A 27,958-nucleotide genomic window follows, 5' to 3' on the forward strand; every position below is an offset into this window, starting at 1 on the left:
GTGGTTTTTTTTTTTTTTTTGGCTGATGCTGCATAAGCTTGCTTTCTTATATCAATGCTTCTACTAATGCTAATGTATTATGTTTGGGAAAAATCTCTACTTGATGGAGAAAAATTTGTCATTTTTGAGCTTTGTATATGGATAACCATAGAATGTATACAGTTAACCAGATAAAAACCATCATATGCTTGTGTTATTGAAAATAATTCCACTCAGTTATTCATGTATGATTCCAAGCTTACTAAATACTGACATGAGTTCGGTAAGGGCACATCTGTTGTGTGGCACATCTTGTGATATACCATATGAGAATTTGAACATGCATCACATTACAGATGTGATGCGTCTTTGCTACAGTTAAGAGTTGGATTTTTTATTTATTCTCTTCCATTTTTCCATTAATTTTCTTTTACTAATCAAAGAATTTTCTACATTCCTGTCTTAAACATAAAGAAAATATACCGCTGTAGCCTAAAGGTGAGATACGTGATACACTTTGATTTAATCAAGTACAATTCAAGATAGTTCAGACACGAGAAATGATGCAGACATTTATAGATATTAAAGGTAAAAAAATATATAAAAATGAGTAATTGTTAGTTTCCCTCCCCACTTCTAAAATTTACCAATATCATTCACTCAAGATTGCTTACTTGTAGCTACTACTTCAGATAGAAATGTTAGCAGTTATTCAATATAACTGCCTCCATTGAGGTGCTTAACGAATAGTAGTAAAAAATTGTGCCCCAGACTAGACCAGCTAATAATATGGCTCAGAGCAGTGAGCATGCTTTGGTTCCTGTGGAGTGGGAGATTGCTGCAGGCCATTCTATGAACCAGGCCTAATTGATTATATTGTATGTGGCTTATATACAATGCAGCAAAAAAAAGTACTAGTACTGAATTCAAATAAGACAAAATATGGATAAGACAAAAATTTCTTGCTCATCTCCCTCAAAACAGTCCCCAAGGGGTCAAATACACTTGTTATAGCATTTTCAAGTAAGCTTTAGAAAGACTTGGGAAACCTGTCTACTGTGATAGTATTTAGTTCTGCTGTCACATTCTTCTTCATGTTATAATGACTATCAAATTGGCATCCTTTCAATCCAAATTGTGAGCTAGAACCATCTGTGTTGATCACTTCGTGAGAAGTGTATTCATGCAACAGCCACCAACCAGACTGGCCAAACATGCATGATTCTTGCCAACAAACTTTCAATACCTATAAGTAGTAATCGCTGGTAATAGTCCTTCCTTCTGGAATAAATTCCTTATGGATTATTCCTTTGTGAACAAAGAATGCCATCAGCATGGTTTTGATGTGATTTTTGGAAACAAGCCTTTTTTTGGTCTTGGTGAGCTTTGTGATTGCCATTCTGCACCTTGGCTGTTGGTCTCAGAATTTTACTGAAACCACCAACTCTCATTTTCAGTAATAATACTATTTAGAAAAGCCAGTTCTTTATCAACTGTTTGAATAAAATCTCTGAAAACATCTAATTGACTGAGTTTTTCTTCATTGTGCAAACTGTGTGGAACAATTTTTTCCCCAAGTGTGTGGCAATTTGCTTTATGGTTATATAGTCAGGTATATTTATAGTAATATATATTTATATTGATTAGTAATTATAATAATATTTTACATTAGTAATTATAGTAATATATATTTATCAGGCATATTTATATAGTATTTATAGTCATTGTTGGAACAAACTCCCATATGTTGTTGTTGTAGAGAAAGCAGTTATTCCAGGAAGAACTAGATAAATTGTTAGAAGGAATGGAAATTTTTTGGCTTTTTTTTTTTTTTTTTTTTTGCTTATGCTGTATAAGCTTGCTTTCTTGTATCATTTGCCACTATAATATTATTTTAAGCATGTGAGCAAATATCAATAATTCCATGATTTTTGTACACTTGGTGATCATTGAATATGACCACCTACCTAATACCATGTTGGGCCACCATTCACATGGATAACAGCCACTATTCATTTAGGCTTTTAGTAGATGTCTGTAGGGATCTGCAGCCATGCTGCCTGCGAGGCTTTTCACATTGTCGAAATAGATAATGGTTATTTGTCCACATGTCTCACTTCCCATTCCAAAACATTCCACAGGTGTTCAATTGAATTGAGTTCAGGAAAATTTGGAGACCGAACAAGATGGGTGATATCTTCACTGTGTTCTTCGAACTACTCATGCACAGTGTGGACCCAATGGCATGGTGCGTTATCTTGGAAGATCTCATTTCAGTCCAGGAAAAAATGGAATATGGCAGGGTGTGCATGGTCTCCTAACAGCTGCTGGTAGACCTCACCAGTGAAATGTTGGTCCATATGCACCAGGTGTAATTTTTTGTCTTTTATAATCGTCCATTGTTGTCTCCCATACGAGATTCCAACAGTAGTCTGCTAACATATTTGGATTCCATTTTCACTGGTATCTTTTTTCCATTTGAGAAATATCTTGGTGAAACCTTTCACTGTGTTCATCGGAAACTGTCCCCATGGTTTCTGGACAAAAGTCTAAATGGGAATGTAGAGAAAATGAAGCTTTAATGACATGTTGCATCCCAACACTGTATGCTAAAATTAGCTCATGCACAATATCACTATAATTTTGTGATTTTTTTATTTCTGTAGCATTTAATTTTATTGTGAATTCCTCATCTTGGAATAGCAGTTTGATTTGAGGACCCACAAAAATTCCCTCTTTTATCTCAGCCTCACTGATTCAAGGAAACTTTTGTTTCAAATGGGAAAATCCTTTTCCATTTTTGTCCATCGCTTCTACAAATATTTTAATCAAACCTAGCTTGGTGCTACAATGGAGGCAAATAGGTTTTTGACTTATCCACCAAAGGAGAATGTGCTGCATTTTTCTGCCCTGGTGTAGTTTCTGAATGGTCTGGCCATTTTTTCCCCCTGTAGTGGCACCACTTCTTTGCTCGGCTGTCCCACTCACATAAAAAGCAGCAGTATTTAGTGTATCCACCTTGCAACCCAGTCAGCAAAACTACCACTTTTAGGTCGCCACAGATATTCCATTTGTATTCTTGATGGTATGTATATTTTTAAAAGAACCTGCAGGTTCTTGTATGCTTCCTTCATGTGAGCTGCATGGGCCAATGGTATAGATGGATACTTATTTCCATTATGTAGTAAAACTGCTTTCAAACTGACCTTGGATGAATCAGTAAAAAGTCTACACGCTCGGGAATGTGTTCCTGATGTAACTCTTTCATTAATTCCTGGACATTGTTACAATAAACCGAAGCACCATCCATGGAGTAATAGGTTATGTTAGATTGTTACAATAAACCGAAGCACCATCCATGGAGTAATAGGTTATGTTAGGTTGCCTCTTCCTATAAAAAGACACCTTGACGCCCTTTTCAAGAAGATACCACTGCTGAAGTTGTGATCCCAGTAATTGATCCTTGGACCTCTTCAAAGATATGTTCGAATCTCTGACCAAATCGTTCAATTCTGCCTGATTGATTAGATGTGGCTTTGCAGTAACAAGCGTTGAAAAGTCTGGATCTGTACTTGTTCTGGGATCTGCATCTTCTGGAGACTCCTTTTCTGATCTTGAATCAGAGTACAGTCCATAAGTTTCTAGTATCTTTGACACTAGCATTATATCATCAAAGGAATCGGCCTTAGAGTAGAAGGTATGTTGGAATACTCTTTGTTTGGATTTCCCTAAAAAACCAGAAATATCGGTCTTGCAAAAGTAACAATCATTTATGTGGTCTCGAGATTCCTGCATCCATAGCACTGGAACAGAAAAAGGCATTGATTTATGACTACCTCTAAGCCAGCCTGTTAATGTTCTTGAACGTGAGCTACTACAGGAAATCTTTGGAACTCGTACTTTATCTTGATCTCTGACCTTACATCCAAAATAGAGTTCATAGGCTTTTCTCACAAGTTGTGGCAGTGGCTTCCTTGGTGATTCTAATACTATTTCTCTGCAAATGTAGCTAAAGCTATCAGGCTTATTTCAGCAAGAATGCAACATATTTCATGTATGGTTGAGGCACATGCACATAAGAACACAATTAAGAACTTGTAGATTTTTATTTCTAATTTAACCACTTTTCACGATTTACACTAATGCACAAAACACTTGTTTACAAACAATAATTCACTAAAATACTTGTTCACTTTGTTCACAACTTGCTCTCTGAAACACATGCACTTTCTGAAATATGAAAATGCTTGCTTGGTGCAGAACCCACTTGTATAAATACCAGTAAATAAGTTACTAGAAGGCATGCAATGTTTCTAGAAAACTCCATCAAAAGTTCTAGAACCTTCCAGAAACATTCCAACCTTTCTTCCACACATATCAACATTCTCGAATGCTGTAGAAAGCTCCTGAATGCTCTAGACATCTCCAGAATGTTCCAGGGAAAAAATAGATAAAATAAATGGAAAAGATGATTAAACCAACTGCAGATTTTGGTTTTTAATCATTAACTACGATATTTGAAAACTGAGGGTGATAAGAACTTTTTAAGTACATATCTGAGTTTTTGAACATGTTCTCTACTAGAATCTGTCAAAATTATTTCAATTGATGCCGACCAGCGTTATTTTCCCAGTATTATGATTTTGTAGACTTTATTTGCATCTGGTCTTTTTAACTACCAGTTGACATTTAAATTTACATATTGTAATAGTTCTGTTTTCTCGTGTTTGATTATAATATGCTTACTGTCTGTATATATTATTTTATAATATGTATATATTTTATATACAGGTAACTTCCGTATAACATGGTAGTTAGGTGCCCATAAAATCTCATGTAGTCAAAACCATGTTATACCGGACTAAGAACCAGTACAAAAGGGGGGGGGGGGTTACGTTCCAAAAGCTAACAAAAATACATAATTTTATAACTATCAGAAACTTAATTTTTATTAAAAATAGTAATAACTGAACAGTTACAAACTGTGATATATATATGTCAGATAATGTACGTTCATTTAATTTTCTTCCTCTTCATTGCTGCTAAGCACAATCAAACAAGAACCTTTTCTCTGTTGCAGAATATTTTCATTCTACTGACTTAGCAATATCTATTATCACACTGATTGTTTTCTGCTGGTTCAGCCATATTTCCTGAATGAACTGACTCTGGCCATACATTTTTCCAACCCTCAGTTAATGTTAACCGTTGGTTTTACTTTGAGCGAGGTGCATTATAGCCTTAGTTGCTAATACGCCAATAAAACCCAACCAATTACTTTGAGCGATAAAGCTATGATTCCAATACAATCCACAATTGATAAATGTTTCCATGCCTCCATCACTTCAATAGATTTGGAATCAATTTTTTCCAAAATCCATTGTAAATTTTCTGATGTAATTAGTTTTAGCAGTAGATATAATGCCTTGATCTAATGGCTGAATTAAAGAAGTTATATTAGGTGGTAGGAACAGTACTTCAACATTTTCAATGAAAATCTTTTGGATGGCCTGGACCTTTATCCAATAGTAATAAAACCTTTACCAGATTTTTCCACTTTAAATATTTTTCCACAGCTGACACAAAACACTTTAGAAACCATTCTTTAAATAAATCGGCAGATACCCAAATTATGCAAGTTCCTTAGGCATAATTTAGAGCTGGAATTTAATTCACAACAAAGAAATTATTCCAATACGTAAAGTTTAGTAATGCTTCAAAGTCGCAATTTTTTTTTTTTTTTTTTTTTTTGTGTGGTCTCAAACAAGCACAAGTTCAATAGCACAGAACCTAGCACTGGGATTTCCCATCATTATTATTTTGCATAATGACTAGCGAGTCAACATCGGGGATTCACAAAAAAAGATGGAAATATTGAAAAATTGCATCCAACGTAATAATAATAATAGGGTTTTCTCCTCACAAATGCTCAAAAATACTGCATTATGTGAGTTTTGCCGATATTCTCTGTGTTATATAAGTACTGTGTTGTGCGAGGATTGCCGCAATTTATCAATCGTGTTAGAGTGAAACCATGTTGGAGAAGTACTTTGTTATACGGGGGTTGCCTGTATATATATATTTGTACTGTGCAGAGCAAATAATGCATTTTCACTAACTTGTACATTCAGTGAATCTTATCATAGTGTGAAACTTTAGCCCAAAATTTGTCATAGTCTCTACTATTGTACATCACTTGGCTTTTGTCATATTGTGGAGGTATACTTCATAACTAGATTGTCACTCATTGCAATGCCAGGGTACCTACCTGCCCACCTAGGAGAGGCCTATAAGCCTCAAAATGGTGCCATCTGGGTGGTTGTATCTGCTGAGAATAAGTAACATTAGTCTTCTCCATTGGTGAAGCATAACTTATTCGAGGTAGTTCAATACCATGGCAACTCATTGTGAAGGTTTTTGTAATATGAGATATAACTAAAATGATGCCAATTTGCCTACTTCAGGATTCACTATGTAGAAAAATTGTTTGTATTTGTCTGTGGGATATCCATTTACAGTCATGTTTGAATATTGGCAGCAGTGACACCATCATAGCAGAATTCTTTGAGGTATTCTTCCTGAGGTTAGGATAGACTAGTTCTAATTTTTTATTATTCAATTTTTATTAATCAGCTAATTTCGTTTGTCTTTGTGGCAGTTTGAATTGAGTGTGGGTACCAGTAGTACTTGGTAAGTATAATACCTGCTGTAATTTCAGTAATACCCTTGTGTGGTAAAATAGTGATTAATTACAATTTAACTTTAAAATCCATATCATTCAAAAAAAAAAAAATTTTTTTTTGACTAACATTTGTGAATTTTCTCTGATTTATAACAGTGAACAAGTCATAAAAGAGAACTAAAAATGTCACTTTGTCTTTATTATCACTCAAGGATTGCACATAAACACAGAGATCTGCATGGTTCACTTTTTTTGCTTGAATGAATGACTGACAATGAAATTAAGAATCTGGATTTATTAATTTTTTCTCTCTCTCTCTCTTTAGGTTATAAAATTCCTGTTATTGAGAATCTTGGGGCAACTTTGGTAAGAACTCTTTCCTGTCTTGATTGATAATATTGGATTAGTAAGTAAAGTTGACTACCAGTTTAAATTTTAGAAAAAAAGATGTATTCTTTGTTAATTTTTTTTTTTTTTTAATCTGATTTTATGATGATTGCAGCTTTCTCTGGGAATAGCCAGAATCATTTCTGAATTTGTTATAAAGTAATTGGTGTCTTGGGGACATTCTTCCAGTGATAATGGCTAAGGCTTTCACTTGAAAATCTGAACACTGATGTATCTGATGCTCAGGTCCAATTTGAATTGAGTGTGGCAAAGTCTTGCCATTCTCTGATAGATAGATTCTCTGCTTGCACCTTCAGGAACTTTTAGTAATCCTGTTAGTCAAACTAATGGATTATGCTTATCTACAAAAAGAAATAAACTTCCCAAAAATTTCTGACAGGATCTCAACTATCAGTGTTCTTGACTAACATTCATTTAATCTGTCATAATTATTCACTGTGATTCATTCTGCTTTAAAGGTCGCACTTGTGCCTGTCTGTTCTTCTCTGATATTTCATGTCAGAGACTTCCTAATGTGAGATCTTTTTTTTTTTTTGTCTTTGTCTCAGAATCTATTTTTCTGTCAAATTTATTTGCTGACTCTATCATTCAGAACTTTTTGACTTTCTTTCTTTCTGAAACTGCTTTGCTCAACATGGAATTTCTAACAGAATTTTTTTTGACAATTTTAATTTTCATACTGTTTTTAATTTTCTTGTTGTATGGATTCCTCTTGTACAAATGCTGAAGCTTTTGCTATTACTAATGACCATACACAACTTGTTCATTTACCTAATAAAATACCAGACTGTATTAATCACAAACCCAATGTGTTCCTTTTCTCACCAACAACTTTCCAAAATATACAACATTAATCTCTCCTCTAGGTTCCTTATATCACAGCTTGGTGATGGTCTTTTCTCTACCGAGAAAAGGTTCATAATTTAAACTCTGGTTTTACAAAAATTGTGCTAAGGTTGTTTGAGATAAGAAAAATCATATCACAGTTTGTTTGTATTCAAATCTTGATTCATTTTCTGCATCAACAAAGCTTATGTCAGTTATGACATAAGCTTTGTTATGAACATTAGTGTAGACTGATATGAGCATTAGTGTAGACTGACTGACCTTTGCTAGTTGACAATAGTATCTAATGCGTTATTGGGAAGAATTAGGAATTTGAAGGGTTAAAGCGCGTTGGTCTACAAGTGATCATAGATGTATTTGCTATGAAATTCAAGTTATTAAAATAGAAAGAAGGGATGAATTTGAGGAGAGATTTGTGGTGAATTCCATATGCTGGCAAAAATTTGAGGATATTGTAAATAGAAGGTTATGTGAAGAAAGGAACGAATTAGATTGCAGTCTGGCTGAAAGAAATTGTGAGATTTTGAATAAAATAATTTATGAGAGTTGCTGTGGGTCTATGAAGAAGAGAGTTAGGTTACATAGAGTTCTACCTTGGTGGAATACAGTTCTGATGGATATGAGGAGGGTGAACAGGTTGGGGAGGAGTTATCAAAGAGCCAGAAGGAGGGGAATATTAGAGGATGAAGAGGTTTTGAAAAGATAATACTTACAGTATAGAAGGGAGCATACTGTTAAAATACAATATTAAAAAAGAGAAACATGGAAGAGATACATTAAGGAGGAAATGAACAAGGATGTATGGCGGTTGCCATACAAAATATTGTTTGAAAAATTGAAGATGGAACAGGCATTCCATACCATGCAAGTAGGAGATCAGTATACTATTGATTGGGAGTCCTCTGTGAGGTGTTTGCTCTCCTCTTTGTTTCCAAGGGGCTGTTTAAGCATTGAGAATAGGGAACAAAAAAGAATTAGGAGTTTGAATATTGGTTATGATGGAGAAGAGGAAGAGGAAAGAGAGTTTGAGCAGGAAGAATTGCAAAAAGCTTTGGAGAAGATGATATTAAAGAAAGCTCCTGGAAATGATGATTTATTACCTGAGGTGGTTAAGAAGTTTGGAGAGAAATGGGGAAATGAATTTCTGCTATTATGTAATAAATGTTTAAACGAAAAAATATTTCCAAAGAGATGGAAGGAGGCCCATATAACAATATTGTTGAAAAATTGAGATAAGGTAGTAATGGACCCAAGCTCATACAGTCCAGTGGCTTTATTTCCAGTAATGGCAAAGTTATTGGAGAGATTGTTAATGAATCGATTGGAGGAATATTATGGAAAAAGTGGAATGAGTAGCTGTAGGCAGTATGGCTTTAGAAGGGGTAAATCTACTGAAGATGCTATTAATAAAATGATGACATATGTTCAAGAGGCTCCAGAGAAGTATGTACTTGGTATATTTATTGACTTTAAGGGGGCATTTGACAAAATATGGTGACAGAGTTTTTTAGCAAGGCTGAGAGAAATGAAGTGTTCTGGGCAGTAGTATGGTGTGTTAGTCTTATTTTAATCAGAGGAGGGTAACAGTAGTTACACGATATGGTAGAATCTCACAAGAAGTGGATAGAGGAGCCCTGCAAGGGTCAATTATTGGCCTGTATAACTGGAATGTGGTGATGGGTGAGCTACTGGCTCAGGAGTGGGAAGGATGTTAGCCGGTGGCTTATGTGGACGACCTATTAATGAGTGAGAGGTAATTCAAGAAGAGAAATAGAGGATAGGTCAAAGAAAGCTGTGGGGTAATTAGAAAGATGGGTAATAATGCATAAGATGGAGATATCTATTGATAAGACTAAAATGGTGCTGCTCAGAGGAAGATTGAGTGAAGGAAGACAGCCCACTTTGAAGATATTAGAAATTTGTAGCATATGCCCCCTTAGTCAAATACCTTGGAATGCATGTGGATGAGAAAATGTCCTTTTTTATCTCACGTGCTGAAGTTGAAAGAAAAAGTGCGGGTTATATACTGTACTCTAAAATAAAGAAGATTAGTAGAGTAGAATGGGGAGTAAAAGGGAAATCCTTGGATCTCCTCTATCAGTGTATCTCTGTGCCCATTGTGACTTATACATGTGGGGCAGGCGTCTCCGTAGCCAGGTGGGAAGGAGCAGCAGTGCGTACCACACGCTTCTTGATTAGACCGGGGTTCGAGCCCGTCACCACCAAATACGGAGGATGCGGAAAGGTCATTCAGGGAATGACCACCGCATATCCCGGAGCAATATGGCCTTAGTTGCTAATGCTCCTAAAAAAAAAAACCAAATAACAATAACAAATATTCCGGAGCAATATGGCCTTAGTTGCTAATGCTCCTAAAAACCAAACAACAACAACATGTGGGGCATAGGGTGACTAATAGTCATGTAAAAAGGAGCCTAATTTCTGCTCAGAGATTTGCCCTTTTGGCTGTGATGCGGATGTTTGTTTGGTTGTTATTTGGTTTTTAGGAGCATTAGCAACTAAGGCCATATTGCTCTGGGATATGCGGTGGTCATTCCCTGCCTTTCCGCATCCTCCATATTTGGTGGTGACGGGCTCGAACCCCGGTCTAATCAAGAAGCGTGTGCTACGCACTGCTGCTTCTTCCCACCTGGCTACAGAGGCGCCTTGATGCGGATGTGTAGAACAGTTTCAAATGATGCATTACAAGTAGTATCAGGAAAAGAACCAGTTGATTTGGTTGTGATTAAATGAGTAATGGAGTATGTAATCAAGAAAAATAAGAGAATAGAAATATTGGGGATTAAATCTTGTATTGAGAAAAATAAGGTATATGGGAAGCAGGATATAAAGAGGGAGGAAAATGATTGCAACAAGAAATAGATTGTATTTGGCAAGAAAGGTGAAACTGTTCTGACAAGGGCCGTGTCACATATGCCTTCCTGCCTGGAGTGAAGGGAGTAAGAGAAATGGATGGATGGCCAGGCTTGTGTCAGATGGCTATAGTGATAGTAACTGGGCATGGAATGAGGAAAAGGTTGGTGGAACTGGGAGTAGAAAATGATCTGAGCTGTGTGTATGTGGACATATCGAAGATATGGATCATGTATTGGAAAATTGTACAAGGTACACGGAATAGAGAAATATTTCTCTAAGATTGGCTCTGCAGTGACTTATTTAAGAATAGGGTTTGGTATGAAGCTTTTTTGGATTATGCTAAGGGAGTTAATGAAATGAGAAATATAAGATTGAGAAATTAATGGATTGTATATAGGGTAAATACGTACATATGTAAATAGATTTTTAAGTGTTTAATTTGCACTGATTTTCTATTTATATTTTGAGCTATTTATATCAGAGCTATTTTGCACTGATGAGTTTTTATTTATATTGCCTATTGCTGAGTTGGAAGTTTAAAGTTTTATGTGAGTTTATAGTTTGCAAGGAAGGAAAAGGAGAAAAAAAAAGGAAGAGGAAAGAGAAAAAAGGTGTGGTGGGGGGGGGAGAAAATTATGAAAGAATATAAAATTAGAAAATACAAAAATATTTTTAGTTGTGTTGCCTAACAAGAATCACAATCGTTTGGAGTTAAATGCATTAAACAAGAGTTTACTTTTATGCATTTAACAAGAGTTTACTGATAGATAGTAGAGATCAACCTCCTCGGGACAGGGGCAGTAACATGTCCCTGAAACTTGACTTGTTGAGTAGGGGGCACGGCTAAGGATCAATTAAGGATAAAATTATAGATTAAAGATTTTAAGTGTGGATGACCTGTTGCTAAGGTAGCACATTATACAAATAGTATAGGTGTTAGTGATGATGACCTTTGCTAGTTATTAATAAATCAAAACTCAATTTTGAGATGTTCTAGAGTAAGGAACTTACCTCGTGTCCAAATGTTAGGTGAGCCTTTTGCCAAAACCAGTGTTGAACATTTAGAGCACACAAAGAACTAAGCTTCACAAATAAACCAATTCCTTTATTTATTGCATTAAGCAATACATATGTACAGAATTATCAATAGCTGTGCATTTACAAAAAGTAAGATATGCAATCATTTTAACTTAAAATAACTGTAGCCATTAGTAGTATACTACTTTATAATATAGCTTATAAATAATCCCTCAATTTGACAAACAATAGTCCATCTTTAAAACGTGTGTGAGGAAGCAAACATAAAAACCCTCTTATGTAGCCTTAAATAACCAAAGGTTTTAACTTTATTCTTAGTTCTGAGCGGTTCCTTTAATTTCTAGTCACCTCATTTTCCTTTAAAGTTAACAAATTTTGCATGATCTTTTAGCAAGTAAAAGATTATCCATAAGAAATATTTTTACCTTAGCTGACCTTTACTAGATTTATAAACTTTACTTACTCCTTTCAAATATACTTCCTTTGTAACTACTGACACTAATATTCCATTCCTCTGGTTTTGATTCTTGAATCCAAACATGATAGAATTGTTTCACACCTACAAGTATAAATTTTGACTTAGTGAAAATAAAAAGTGAAAATAAATTTTGAACTATTAAAATTTAACTCAAGTTTTAAACAGTTTACCAAATTGCTCAGTTGATAAAAAAGAAAAAGTTTCCTAAAAATAAATTTAGAGCTAGTTACAAGGCTTGTTCAAAAATGCCCAAATTCACTTTAAATTCATGAAAGTCTTCCTTAATCTCCCCCCTCCAATTGTATTCCTTTCTAAATCCTGTTATTATTATCAAGCATGCTTACATTGACACTTACAGTGCTAGCAATCAGTTGGTGGAGAAAGCCAAAAGTTCAGACTGTTTCAAGAGTATGGAAACTAATAATGAAATTCTCTTGTTGCTCCTATATTGTGAAAGATTATGTAATAAGCACAAAAGTAAAACAGATTGAACAAATAACATACAGCATAAAATTATACAGTCGAAGTTCTTTATAGCAGCCCTCTTTTTAATGTCCCAACACACTTTATAACGTCCTATATGGTTGGTTCCAGCCACTTTCTCATTAACATAATGCTATTTTACATTCAATATAACAACACTGAAAATAAAAGGATTTCTTTTTTATAACAACCATAAATTTCTACCTCTTAATCTGAATTTTTACTTTTTATTACAATATTCGCATTGAAAAGTGACAGAACGCTTCAAATATATTGAAGTAATTGCGGCCTGACTGTGAGAAATCAATTGTTACGATTTCCCATGCTCTTTTTTTTGCAGTGCAGTGATGAAATGAACATTGGCTAGAAGTTCATTTCATTACATAGTTAGTGTATGTTTGTTAGTATGGCTCCAAGAAAGCAGATAGTTTTGTCAATCACAGATAAAATTAGGATTTTGCAAGCTGTAGATAAAAATGGTGTGCATTCTAAGACTGACATTGCCAACCAGTTTGGCATTCCTAAGCATACTCGGTTCACTATTCAGAAAAATCTGAAAAGGATCGAAAGTTTAGAGAAATCTGCTACACTAGGTAGGATTCGAGAACGAAAGACAAAGTATTCTGACCTTGAAAAGGTACTTTTGGAACAGCTAATGATGATGCATTCAAAAAACATTCCCGTATATGATAATCTTTAAAAAGCTAAGGCTGAATTGTTTGTGCATCAAATGGATATTGAAGAATTTAAAGGTTCAGATGGATGGTTCCAGAAATTTAAGGCCCGACATAAGACTTAAAGCATCCAGACTTCTGACATATGACCACAATGACGTCTTCAATGCTGATAAAATTACTCTTTAGTCATTGGGAAAGTCCAGAAGTCTGGATGCTTTAAAGGTTTGAAGACATTACTGACTATGTATCGAGCAAACCAAAAGGCACGAATGACATCACAAATCTAAAAAGAATGCATCAGAGACTTAGATCGCAAGATGAGTGAGATGAATAGAAAAATTTTGCTGTTTGTGGATAATTGCACCTCTCATTTGTCAAGTAAACGACCTGTGTGTGTGATCGCTGTCGAGTACCTACCACCAAATATGATGTCAGTTCTTTAGCCACTTGATCAAGGTGTAATATCCAGTGTTTTTTTAAGAAAAACTACCAAAGAATGCTATTAAACAAAATTGTGCTCTGTTGAGGGCAGAATTCAGTACAAAAAAAATCGACATCCTTCAGGCAGTGTATTTATGTGTTTCTGCATGGGATAAAATTGATGAAAAAGCGATCGCCAACTGCTTCAAACATGCTGGATTTATCACCTTGAATGATGAAATGTGTGAAATTTCGCATGTTTCTTCCTCTATTAATCATGAAGAACAATCCGATAATAGGGAAGAAATATTTGAGCACGTGCGTCATCACCTAAACTTACAGGAAAACTTAAACTTCAACGATTATGCAGAAGTGATACAGACATTGAATGTTTCAGGATATGCACAAATGAAGAAGAACTCATTGCAGATGTAATGGAATCTTCTAAAATTTGTAGCGTCGAAAGATGAGGAATCTACTATGGTGGAACAAGAAGTTTCAATGAAAGATGCTCATCAAGGATTAGAACTTGTATGTCGATTTTTTTTTTTTTTTTTTCCCCCCTTCAAGAGCAGGCTAACTACAAAAAATGAAATAACTGCTGTCACAAACCATCATAATTCTCCTTTAAAACATGCTCTATCATCAAAACAGCATGTTTTGACAGATTATTTTAAAGTATGAAATAATTCCCTTGTTTGGTGTTGATAAGGTATTTTGCCTATGTTGTGACATTTACCGTTGAATTGTAACCTTACTGCAATCTACAATCAGTGCAAAAATTACAATCATAATTTTCTTGTTTAATACTGTAGTGCTTATTATAAATAAGATTATACTATATTGTATTAATAGAATCTATATATAAAAGAATATTTTGCTTTTTCACTTGCACACTTTTTGCTTTCTGCAATGCGGGGCTAACTGCTATTGTGTCATACTACAACAAAGTGATTGACAGGTCTGTCTCAAAGATGCTTTTACGAACTCTTAATTTTTTAGTCTTTAAATTTTTCTATATATAAAAGAATATTTATAGTGCTTTTAATTTTTAGAATTCTACATGTCTCAAGGCAATGATTCAATTTTTTCAAAAGTTTCTTCAGCTGTTAGCAATGTTGTTAATAATGGCAGTAATAGAAAAGAGAAAGATCATATCAGAAAGGCTGAGAGGAAAAGAAAAGATTTTGAGTATGAAGCAGCACTTAAAAATTCTGATATCGAAGAAAACAAAACAATTATTAAAAAATATGAAAATAATAAGTTAAAGGCTTCACAATTAAGAAAGGAAAGATATGAAAAACGTAAGACTACTTTTATATCACAAGCCTATGTGTAATGGAAATAAGCAAGAAATGTTTGGTTTGTGAACACATCACAAGCGAGAGAGCTGGATCAAAAGCATATATTCCACAGATTCATGTGTATTCAAATGAAGGGGAATATAACTTCATTTTTCAATGAACAGAGTTTCCTTGAAATTGGCTTTTAGTATGACAATAAACAAAAGTCGAAGTCAAACATTATCTAACATTTGTGTTTAGCATTAGCATTAGTAGAGGCATTTGATGCAAGAAAGCAAGCTTATGCAGCATCAGCCAAAAAAAAAAAAAAAAAAACCCACTTCCACTTCACCCCTCTGTTCGTTCAAAATACCTGTCCAGCTGAGCCTTAAACTTATTTAGGCTATCAACCTCCACCACAAGGGATGGCAGTCTGTTCCACCAACCAACCACCCGCTGGCTAAAGGCAAATTTCCGCACGTCTATCCTACATCTGTCTTTCCTCAATTTGAATTTATGCCCTCTCAGGTGAATTTTCTGAGCTAGAGGAAGAATCCCATCAGCATTGAGCATGCTTAAACCATTCAAGGCTTTATACACCTCTATCAGATCACCTCGCTGGTGCCTAGTCTCCAGACACTGTAATTTGCAAAACTTAAGCCTTTCTTCGTAAGAGCACCCCTTTGTTCCATTCACTAATCTTGTTGCCCTTCTCTGTACTCGTTCCAGCAGCTCTACATCCTTCTTGAAATGAGGCCTCCAGACCTGTATACAGTACTCTAGGTGTGGCCTGACCATTGCCTTATACAATGGAATAATCACCTCCTTATCCCTGCTGGAAAAATTCCTGTATATCATTGACAATACTCCATGAGCTACTCTTGCAGCCCGTCTGCACTGCTCAGAAAACTTCATATCTGCCTGCACAATCACCCCCAAGTCCCTTTCATTCTCTACCACTGTCAGTGTAGTACCACAGAGTTGATACGTTGCTCTGGGGTTGCTGTTTCCCATGTGTAGTACTTTACATTTGTCAATGTTAAACTTCATTTGCCACCTCTCAGCCCATCTGCTCAACCTTTCCAGATCCTGTTGCAGCAGCATAGTGTCAGTAGTGTCCTTGACAACCCTGCCAACCTTTGTATCATCTGCAAACTTGGACATTAAGCTTGATATACCATCATCAATATCATTTATAAATACAGAAAACAATAATGGACCCAACACTGAGCCCTGAGGGACTCCACTAATAACATTAGTCCACGATGAGCAGTGTCCATTGATTACCACTCTCTGTCTTCTCCCCCTCAACCACCCCTTTATCCATAGCAGCAATTTGCCTGCTGCATCCTTCTTGAAATGAGTGTTGACTTAACACCATGTTTTTCGCATGGACAATTGAAGTCAGCTAAAAATCTCTTTGTATTAATGGAAAACGAATCAAAAATGCTGAAGAATGGGGTGTTGGGGGTTCCCCACTAAAAAAAATTTAAATATATAAATGTATAATTCAGGTTCATGTGACAAAGGCAGAAGGGAGCTAAGCAACCTTCTGACTTGTTATGTTAAATGTTCAAGCGTTTACTTGTTTTATTGCTGATTTTATGAACAATCGATATAATGTCCTTCCAACATAATTACTTTTTTTTCCTTTTCCTTTTCATTCCCCTGTGGGGTCGTTATATATAGAGCTTCGACTGTATGATGTTTATAAGTTAACCAGCAGCATTATGGTTTATGAATTTATATAATAGTCTCTGAACTGCTTCAGAATTATAGTTCTATAGGGAGGCACACAAAATGGATCAATATTTTGATTCATTTAAACATTTCATAAGAAATTCATTTATTCATTGAGTGTTACAAATTTAAGAATTTTCATGCTTATATTCTTGGAAAAACCTTTCTTGTTTTACTATGTCCAGTATTTTTGTTCAGTCTGTCCTCTATTTTGATGAACTAGTTCCTGGAAATGTAAGTTCACGTTTGTGATGGTGTGGCAACATGTTTTTTTGTCGTAATTTTTTGACACAGTTGAAAAATTGTCACTCTCAAGTCCATAGGCCTAGCAACTTTCATGTGGAACAACTTTCAGAAAGTTAAATTCCGGGCTCAGAGGTGGCCACACATGCCTGTAGTTATGACCATCAAGATAACAGTGATAATATACGAGGACCAAAAACAGTGTAAAAGAAGTAATATAATATTAGTTGTATTTGGTAGGGCAGCACAGTCCCTTGCATAAACCACTGGATGTTCACGGAGGCTAAATTGCCATGAACTGAGGTAAAAAGGCATTCCGAACCATGTGCAGGTACCACTGGTCATTAAACATTCCTTATCTTTATATCATCAGCAAATTTTGACATTATACCTTGTAATCCTTGAAATTTTTTAGTCATTAATGTCATTGAAAAAAAAATCAGAAACTGGAGTGGTTTTGGCACCAATCTCAGAGGGACCCACTTCTAATACTAGCCCTTTCTGAATAGTGACCATTAATTACAATTCAGTGCATAATGCCACAATTATCCCATAATTCATCTAAGGATAATGCCATTACATTACTGATTGTATAGCAGTCGGTAATAGATGCTCGATGGGATTGATGTCTGGGGAATTTGGACGCCAGGGCAATACCTGGAAGTCTTCCTCATGTTCTGCAAACCAGTCTCGAACAATCTGGGCAGTGTGGCATGGCACATTATCCTGCTGAAAGATGGCACCACCAGAGGAGAAGACCATTGCCATGAAAGGGTGTACCTGGTCAGCAATGATGTTTAGGTAGGTGGTAGACATCAGAGTGCCTGGCACATGGATGACTGGATCCAGGGTATTTCAGCAGAACATTACCCAAAGCATGACACCGCCGCCACTGGCTTGTTTTCATCCCACGGTGCTTGTTTTCATCCAGGCGCCATCACTTCCCCAGGTAAATGACACACACATAACACACATACCTGGCTGTCCACATGGTGCAACAGGAAACGTGATTCATTGGACCAGATGATCTTCCAGTTTTGATGCTTGCGTGCCCATTGTAGGCACTGTCGCCAGTGAACCGTGGTTAGCATGAGCACTCAGAGTGGCCTGCAGCTACGTAGTCCCATTTTCAGCAGGGTTTGATGTTCTGTGCGTTGTGACACATTACTGTCACTGGCATTCCAATTACCGGCGAGTTGTGCCACAGTTGCCTTTCTGTTGCAATGTACCATCCGGGAGAGCCTTCCCTCACTTCGAGCATCGATGAGCCGTGGTCATCCAACACTTTGCCGACGGTTCATGAGTTTTCTCTCCTTAGGACCACTTTCGGTAGGTACTAACCATGGCTGACTGTGAGCATCCCACCCGTCATGCTGTTTCTTATATGCTTTGACCCAGTCATCTGGCCATTACAGTGTGGCTTCTGTCAAACTTGTTAAGTCCGCTGCCTTTCTCATCTCAAGAACAAGAGTTACATTGATTAATGGAGCTCAGTGTCAGGTGTTTTTTATACTGTGTCCTGACCCGCACATGTCACGTAGTTCACTTGCAATTGCTTCGATTTGCATAATGACTCACTGGTCATAATGTTTTAGTTAATCGGTGTATATGCACATATTCTGACATGTAAGTAGTCTGCTTATATGCTAACATAAATTTCCCCAGCTTCGAAGTTTTGTATTTTGTATATTTATTTCATAGATTTTAACGCAAAGTTGGATTTCCATTAGTTAGGTCTTGCACAACTCAAGAGTCTGTAACTGAACTTGATAAAAAAACAATTACATTAATTTTCTTCATCAGTATGTTAGTTTATTAAAATTCCTAAAATTATACAATTAATTTATTTTTATTTTCGACACATTACTTGTCATGTGTCAAAATGACAAGTAATGTGTCAAATTTAAATTTAAAAATGTATATTAAAAGCAAACCATGTTGTTAAACCTTTATTAGTAAAATTATTTTGAAAGAAGAATGAATATTTCTTCGATCATTCTGCGGTATTCTATGATTTTATAGGACCAGTTTGACACAATCGATTTATCAGACAATGATATTAGAAAGCTTGATGGATTTCCCTTACTGAAGAGACTGAAATGCTTGCTTTTAAATAACAACAGGATATGGTAAGTAATTATTTTTTCTTCTACTGCTGAATACTTTTATTGTTGTGCTTTAAATGCATTTACGTTTTTTATTTTATTATTTTTTCTTTCTCCATTGTTAGTGATAATTTCGGGTTTCTGTTATGCTTATATAAAATATTATTCGGCATTATTACTTAAACTAATTTTCATTAAATGATATCTATAGGAAACAACAAAAGCAGTCTAATATAACTTGTAATAATACTAAAAAGAATAAATGCACAAGGCGTAATAGGCTACGGATTGGTAATTCACTATAACAAGCTTTGAAACCGTGCTGTCTGGGTGGTGGTACACCCCGAGAATAAGTAACAACAGTCTTCTCCATTGGTGAAATTTACTTATTCGAGGTAGTGCAATACATCGTAACTCGTTGTGAAGGTAGTCACAATATGAGATACAATTAAATCAATGCCATTTACACTACTTCTGTAGATTTTTACTACTACCGAAAAATATGGTGATATATCACTGATATTCTTATAGTGAATATAACTTGTATAATTTTTAGGAATGGTGCTATTTAATTAATATGAGAAAATAACTGCACAAGTTATAAATTTATAACTTGTGCAGTTATAATAAACATCAGTGATTAAACAGTGCTCACCATTTTAGAGATTCTTTAGGCAAACATATGTTTGCCTTCAATATGTTTGCCCTCAACTTTTAATTATCTTCCCTGAAAGATAATTAAAAGTTGAGGAGCATCTTGAACACACAGAATTAACATTGAAATACATACTGAATTAAACTCTAGAGACTCAAAACTACCTTTTTATTATTGGAAACATAAAATCCATAAATAACAGGACCAGTGCACTCGGTAGTTAGTGGAAAATGATACCCAGGACAGGTAATTTTAGCAAAGAAGCTCAACATACATACTGATGTTTGCTCAAAAGGTCCACAAAATTCTTTCAGAAAGTCCAGCTTCTTACTCTGCTGTACAGGAACATGTCAGAAAGTATGGACATTGACTTGACCTATACTTATACATTATCTCAGGTTTACTTCCAAGAATATATGTTACTACAGTAGAAAGAACTGACATATCAGTTCATTCTTCTCCTTTACTAACATATAATTCTTGGAAGTAGAACAAGTAGAAAAATCTGATATGAGATTTTAATTATTTATGGCTATAGCAGGGAACAATAGGACAACTTTCATGGCTTCCAGTATTCCATTCTTTGATATCCATCTCCACAATTCACTTGTTTCTATAACACAATGAAATTGTTAAAGAACTAACTTTTAGAACCTGCACATGTAAAGATCAAGAACCTCTCTGCATAAAGGCATGAGGAACATCCTCAAGCTGAACTAGGATCCTCAAGTTAGCATTAGCATTAGCATTAGCATTAGTAGAGGCATTTGATGCAAGAAAGCAAGCTTATGCAGCATCAGCCAAAAAAAAAAAAAAAAAAAAAAGTAACATAAATAAATAAAAATAACCACTTCCACTTCACCCCTCTGTTCGTTCGAAATACCTGTCCAGCTGAGCCTTAAACTTATTTAGGCTATCAACTTCCACGACAAGGGATGGAAGTCTGTTCCACCCACCAACCACCCGCTGGCTAAAGGCAAATTTCCGCACATCTATCCTACATCTGTCTTTCCTCAATTTGAATTTATGCCCTCTCAGGTGATTTTTCTGAGCTAGAGGAAGAATCCCATCAGCATTGAGCATGCTCAAACCATTCAAGGCTTTGTACACCTCTATCAGATCACCCCGCTGGTGCCTAGTTTCCAGACACTGTAATTTGCAAAACTTAAGCCTTTCTTCGTAAGAGAACCCCTTTGTCCCATTCACCAAAGTTTCTTAGTGGCATAATTTCAAAAACAACTCTGAAATCTACAATCGCCCCTTCAGAAAAAAACTGTCAGTGAAGCTATGCATCACCACAGTGTGTACATAATTTAAATCAGCAACATGATATCAAGAACAGAGAATACATCAGAATATTTACAAGGCTCAAAAAAAAAAAAAAAAAAAAAAATCAGGCACATGCATGCATCTCATGATCAGGGAATTCACATACCAGGTTAACTGCTAGTGCCACAACAAAACTATACAGGCTCAATACAAATGATAGAAATGAAGAACATATCAAATGCATGTCTGTGGGCTATTTGGATATCTTCTCATGTCGGTTCTACCATAGATAACAGGTGTGGTAATTTTCTTTTTGAAGATTTTTATAATTTTTTCTAGTTGCTTTTATTTATTTTTCTGTGCTGCTACTACTTCATGAAAGAAATGCTTTGACTTATATTCAACAGGACACAATAACAAGTATAATAATAATATAGGTCTGGTTCCCTTTATTTTTGATATTCTTAAGGTTCAAGGATAGTAATGAGTTGTTACAGGAATGGTATAGGAATGATTTGTTACAAGAAAAAGGGAGACATGTCCATCCACCTGGTAGCACTTCAGAAGACACACATAAGCAATGTTGTTAAGCCTGCCCATCCAGCTTCCAAGGTGGTTAGCTGAATTAAGCAGTGTTCTTTGATTACACTAAAGAACACCACTTAATCTTTGCTTATAATAAAGAACTCATCACAGCAATCAAATTGACTAATCAGTGTAAACTCCCCTGTATGTCTTCCCTGTAAATAAACCATTTCCCACACCATTTTCTGTCACTTGCTTGTAGCATGTCTGTCCTTTCACACTGTTTGGAAAAGGCCTGGGTTCAGATCGCATCAGGACTGGGATGTTTCTCCCCTCGTGGCCAAGCTAACCATTCTTGAACAATGGTTGCATGGTTTTTACATCCAGCAAAACAGGTAACCTGACTATAGAATATATGTAGTTTGCAGACAACACTCTGATACCTCAAAACCCTTTGTTTAATGATTAAGACTAAGAACACTATTAGTGAAAACATTCAGTTTGGTTTAATAAATTTAATTGTCAATCTTTGTATTTGTGTTTAAGTTGACGTGCCTTCACCTAAGCAGTTTGTGTTGTTAAATGCTACCATAATTAAAAGCTTTTAAAAACACTTACGCATTGCAAATGTGGATGGTTTTTAAAAACATCCAGTTTTAAAATCATTTGAGGTTATTTGTTTATATATTATAAACAGATTACCTGTTTATCTGATGTTGGCATCTTATTATATTATTTCTTTATACTTAGCATAATAGTAAAATAGGATTATTATATATAGTATTAAATTTGTTTGATCTATTGTTCGTATGTATGTTCCATTCCTCTAGCTGAGGATTCACAATCTGGTTGCCAAGACCAGATGTATTAGGGAGATTATTCAGGAATTAAATTTCATTTAATTCCTGTTACCTTTCATGGTTGTTGTGTATTATGTCTGTATAAGTATTTGTTCGTAGGCTGATTTACATGAGTTATTTACCTGAAAAACCCGGATAACTCGTGGAAAGCCCAACTTAGCATCATCCATAATGATGCTAAGTTGAGTTTGAAAAGCTTCCAATTTAGCATTATTATGGATGATAAATTATCCATAATGATAGTTTGTTATTTAAGAGTTATATATGGATAAATTCATTTAAAACTAATGTCCAGTTATTTAAATAGTTTTTCAGATGTTGCAGTAGGCTTTTAATTGATAAATCTTATTCTTCTTAACCTGTTGGTGGGTGAGTGGGAATAATTCTTGATCCCCATTTGCCTTTTCCACTTTAAAACCATTCTGTTCAATTCCTCTCCCTCCTGTTTTTTTACTTTTAAAATTCAAAAAAATTTCTGTTGAAATAAGGTCAAAATATCTCCCATATGGCTTTTGTTTTGATGCAGCTATCAGTGAGTTAATAGTTTGTACTCTTATATGGTATATAAGAAATACATTGAAACATTTTACATTGGTGTTGAAATATTATTTAACCTGATTTCTACAGTGATGCCAACTTATACAATGAAATTTCATAGTTCAAGCAGATTTTCAACGGTTCCATTGAATTTATGACTAAATTCTGAAAACTCATTTTTGCTGCTATATTTTCCATATATTTTATATGGGAAATAATGTAAAAAATTTAGTGCATGCCAATAAAATATTTTTTGAAATATTCATGCAGAATTTCATAATTAAAAGACTGCATGTGCTTATGTATTTCACTCTCTCTTCTCTCATTATATAGAATTATTTAACTATTAAATTTATACATATTAGATATTTATAGATTCGAGATTTACACTAGCAATGTCTATAGGTACAGGAACTGAAGTTTGTCACTTAATTGAAAAGTGGCAGGAAGTTGAAGAAAATCAATGCCTGGCTTTTATCAAGTGAGTTGGTGTAGTTACTAATGTACTGTGATGCAATGACGTTTTTCTTAGAGATTTTGTATATTTCTGTGAGAATTGGCAGTTGATTTGTGTGGTTATCAGCATTATCTTTGTATTGCAGTGGCAACTAATACACCATCTTGCTGTCTACTATGAGACATTAGTATGTAGAATATGCAGTATGTCAAAATATTTTAAATCTATTAGGAAACAAAATGTTAATATTTATTAATATTAATAATTTTCATTTAAAACTAATGTAGACTCCCCTGTATTTAATTTAATCTGATTTTATCTATAGTAAAGAAAAATTAAAATTACAATCATGTCAATTGCCTAAGCTGCTTGAAGAATTGGTATCATAGCACAAAATTCACAGTGTGCATCTATCAGTTCATTTTACAACAGTTAAAATATGTTAACATTTAAATTTTAGCTAATGAGAGGGTTGGATTTGCATTTAGCAGAAGGTGGAAAAACTTAAATGTGTAGTAAATTAATAAAATTCAACACACTACACATTTTTTGTTTACATTTCTGTAGTTTATAGTGAATTCGTAGACAGTAGGACATTAAACAACCAGTGTATATGTCCAGCTCAGTTACTATACCTTTACTAAAAAATTTAACTTCAGCATTTAACTTTTTATAATTCTATTAAATGCCAACATTTCTGGATCCCTTGGAGAATCGGGAGAATCTTGTCATCAGGCTGAAGTGAGTAGGGGTGAAGTTTAGTAATGCAAAAAACTTTACTGTGAACAATCTCAAGTGTTTGGCATCTCTTTACACCCCACCCTTTCATCCATATGGGGTTCGGTAGTAAAGAGATAACTTAGTTGGATATATAGTTCTTGTAAAGTCAGTGAAATCCAAAAAAAGGACCATATGGGAAGGGGTAGCACTGGCTTTTTTACCGAGTCTCTTGTCTAATTAGTCCATTAAGGTGTTATAAAGTAGTTGCTAAAGAACTGGATGCAATGAATAACTTTGAATGTACAGTCATTCATCCAAGTTACTCAATTAAGTTATTATGGAAAAGTGCATATCTCAGAAAGCAGGGTTTGATAAAAATGTTGAGTGAATAATCATTGATAAAAATGTTCAGCGAAAACATTCCCATCATGCTGCACCCACCTTTATTTGCTTGATTTAGCACCATGCAACTTTTGGCTATTCTTAAAATAAAAACAAGCGAGTAATGTCAAACGAATTGAATCAATTCAAGAAATTCAATGAAATATGACAGGCCAACTAAAAGCATTTACAAAAGGAAACTTTCAAAAATGTGACCTGCCATGATGGAACAAGTGTATGATTGCAGAAGAATATTAACAGTGTAAGTGTTTATCATTTGAATTAGAATTAGCTTTTTGTAACATTCACTGGATTTTTTTTGAACAAACTCAGTAATAGAATGACTAATCCGAATCAGACTTTGCAGTTTCTCTCTCTCTCTCTCTCTCTCTCTCTCTCTCTCTCTCTCTCTCTTCTCTCTCTCTCTCTCTCTCTCTCTCTCTCTCTCTCTCTCTCTCTCTCTCTCTCTCTCTCACACACACACACACACACACACACACACACACACACACACACAGTTTTCATTTAAATTACAATAAATTAGGATTACATGAAACATTTAATACAACTGTCTTCTCTTTGGAACACTGTTACATAATTAGTCCTTTTAAGCTGTCATAGTAACCCTGAAATGTTGCACTTGTGGTGACTTTAAATTAAAAGCAAACCACGAAACCTTCCATGACAAGCGCATAACACACACTGAACAAGGATTAGCGAGAAACATCCATGCCGGGATTTTGTCACCCCTCTCCCCCCACCCACTGAGCTCTGTTTTGACCGGGAAAAATAATTTAATAACCAGTGACTTGCAGTGACTTCAGTATACCACCTTAATACCCTTAACACATCTGAATAGGAAATTACATCAGTCTAATCAATTGCCTACCAACAGAAAGGCCCAGACTTTTGTATACAGCTTTCTCTTCTGCTACCCATGAGAGCTGGAGGATAAACTTGAGAAAATATTCCTTTCGGATCATCATCATCATCATAAAAGGTTAAAAGTAGCTGCAGGCAGTGGTGAAGGTTATTCTTGCATGACTTCTATTAGAATAAGCAGCAGCCTGGAGCGAGGGGTGCTGGGTGTTTCAGGGACTGATGGCAGTCATCATGAAACAGGTGGGTATATGGGATGTGTTAGGGTAACTAAGAATAAGAATGGGTGCATGTATACCAATGCTAGAAGTATAGTAAATAAATTTGATGAATTTGAAGTGTTGATCAAGACATCAAAGGCGGATATTGTTGGGATATCAGAGACGTGGTGTCACACAGATATTAGAAATGCAGAATTGGAATTTGGGGAATACAATGTGTACAGAAAGGATAGACAGGATAGGATAGGAAGGGAAGAGGAGCTATGCTGTTAATTAAGAAAAATATAAAATCAAAAGAAGTGCATCCACTTGACATAGATGGACAGTGCACTGTTAAGTCAGTTTGGTGTGACATAAGCACTGCAAAAGCAAAAATAAGAGTAGGAGTGTGTTAGCATTAGTAGAGGCATTTGATGCAAGAAAGCAAGCTTATGCAGCATCAGCCAAAAAAAAAAAAAAAAAAAAAAAAAAAAAAAGTAACATAAATAAATAAAAATGACCACTTCCACTTCACCCCTCTGTTCGTTCGAAATACCTGTCCAGCTGAGCCTTAAACTTATTTAGGCTATCAACTTCCACGACAAGGGATGGAAGTCTGTTCCACCCACCAACCACCCGCCGGCTAAAGGCAAATTTCCGCACATCTATCCTACATCTGTCTTTCCTCAATTTGAATTTATGCCCTCTCAGGTGATTTTTCTGAGCTAGAGGAAGAATCCCATCAGCATTGAGCATGCTCAAACCATTCAAGGCTTTTGTACACCTCTATCAGATCACCCCGCTGGTGCCTAGTTTCCAGACACTGTAATTTGCAAAACTTAAGCCTTTCTTCGTAAGAGAACCCCTTTGTCCCATTCACCAATCTAGTTGCCCTTCTCTGTACTCGTTCCAGCAGCTCTACATCCTTCCTGAAATGAGGCCTCCAGGCCTGTATACAGTACTCTAGGTGTGGCCTGACCATTGCCTTATACAAGGGAATAATCACCTCCTTATCCCTGCTAGAAAAATTCCTATATATCATTGACAATACACCATGAGCTACTCTTGCAGCTCGTCTGCACTGCTCAGAGAACTTCATATCTGCCTGCACCACCACCCCCAGGTCCCTTTTATTCTCTACCACTGTCAGTGTAGTACCACAGAGTTGATACGTTGCTCTGGGGTTGCTGTTTCCCATATGTAGTACTTTACATTTGTCAATGTTAAACTTCATTTGCCACCTCGAAGCCCATCTGCTCAACCTTTCCAAATCCTGTTGCAGCAGCATAGTGTCAGTAGTGTCCTTGACAACCCTGCCAACCTTCGTATCGTCTGCAAACTTGGACATTAAGCCTGATATACCATCATCAATATCATTTATAAATACAGAAAACAATAAAGGCCCCAATACTGAACCCTGAGGGACTCCACTAATAACATTAGTCCACGATGAGCAGTGTCCATTGATTACCACTCTCTGTCTTCTCCCCCTCAACCACCCCTTTATCCATAGCAGCAACTTGCCTCCAATGCCACACTGCTCCAATTTGTGCAGCAGTCTTCCATGTGCAACAGTATCAAAAGCCTTTCTAAGATCCAAGTATATAATATCAAAGTTATTCCCTGCATCCAGTTCTTTTGTGACTGCATCATAGTATCCAATCAAATTGGTCAGGCAAGACTTCCCCTTAACAAAACCATGCTGTGTCCTAGCTATAACTGAAGTCTTGTCTAGATGATCCTGCAGTGCTTCTTTCACCAGTGCCTCCATTAATTTTCCGGGAACAGAAGTTAAACTCACAGGTCTATAATTACTTGTGTCAGCCTTTGATCCCCCTTTGTGAATTGGGGTCACATTTGCACATCTCCAGTCAATGGGTACCTCCCCTGAGTCCAAGGAAGCTCTCATAATTATGGCTAAGGGTTTGCTTACCTCCTTTGCTGCCTCCTTTAATATAACTGGATAGATCCCATCCACCCCAGGTGCCTTTCTTGTGTTTATCTTCAACAATTTCTCCTCCACTTTGCTCTCAGTTATTACAAGATTCTCTAGCTTACTGCTAGAGTTGAATACACCTCTGGCATTCCCCTCGCTGAATAACTCCTCATGTGTGAATGTCGATGCAAAATATTCATTTAGTTTGTTAGCTACCCGAGCAGGGTCATCAACAGTTGACCCATCGATCTCAAGTGGACCAATCTGATTCATCCCCTTC

The 27,958-nt window shown here is 35.7% G+C and overlaps 1 protein-coding gene across 1 annotated transcript in view; it reads left to right on the forward strand.

Moving 5' to 3' along the window:
• The window catches only part of U2A (small nuclear ribonucleoprotein polypeptide A'-like U2A), a 119,586-nt gene that overhangs the window by 22,606 nt on the left and 69,022 nt on the right, over positions 1-27,958 (forward strand). The window contains exons 2-3 of the mRNA XM_090377240.1: positions 6,987-7,027; positions 19,177-19,283. Coding sequence (XP_090233366.1) covers positions 6,987-7,027; positions 19,177-19,283 — 148 coding nt within the window. The remainder of the gene's footprint in view (positions 1-6,986; positions 7,028-19,176; positions 19,284-27,958) is intronic.

This window comes from Mastigoproctus giganteus, chromosome 7 (genome assembly GCF_048544385.1).
Source record: "Mastigoproctus giganteus isolate SK-2022 chromosome 7, ASM4854438v1, whole genome shotgun sequence".
NCBI classification, from domain to species: Eukaryota; Metazoa; Arthropoda; class Arachnida; order Uropygi; family Thelyphonidae; genus Mastigoproctus; species Mastigoproctus giganteus.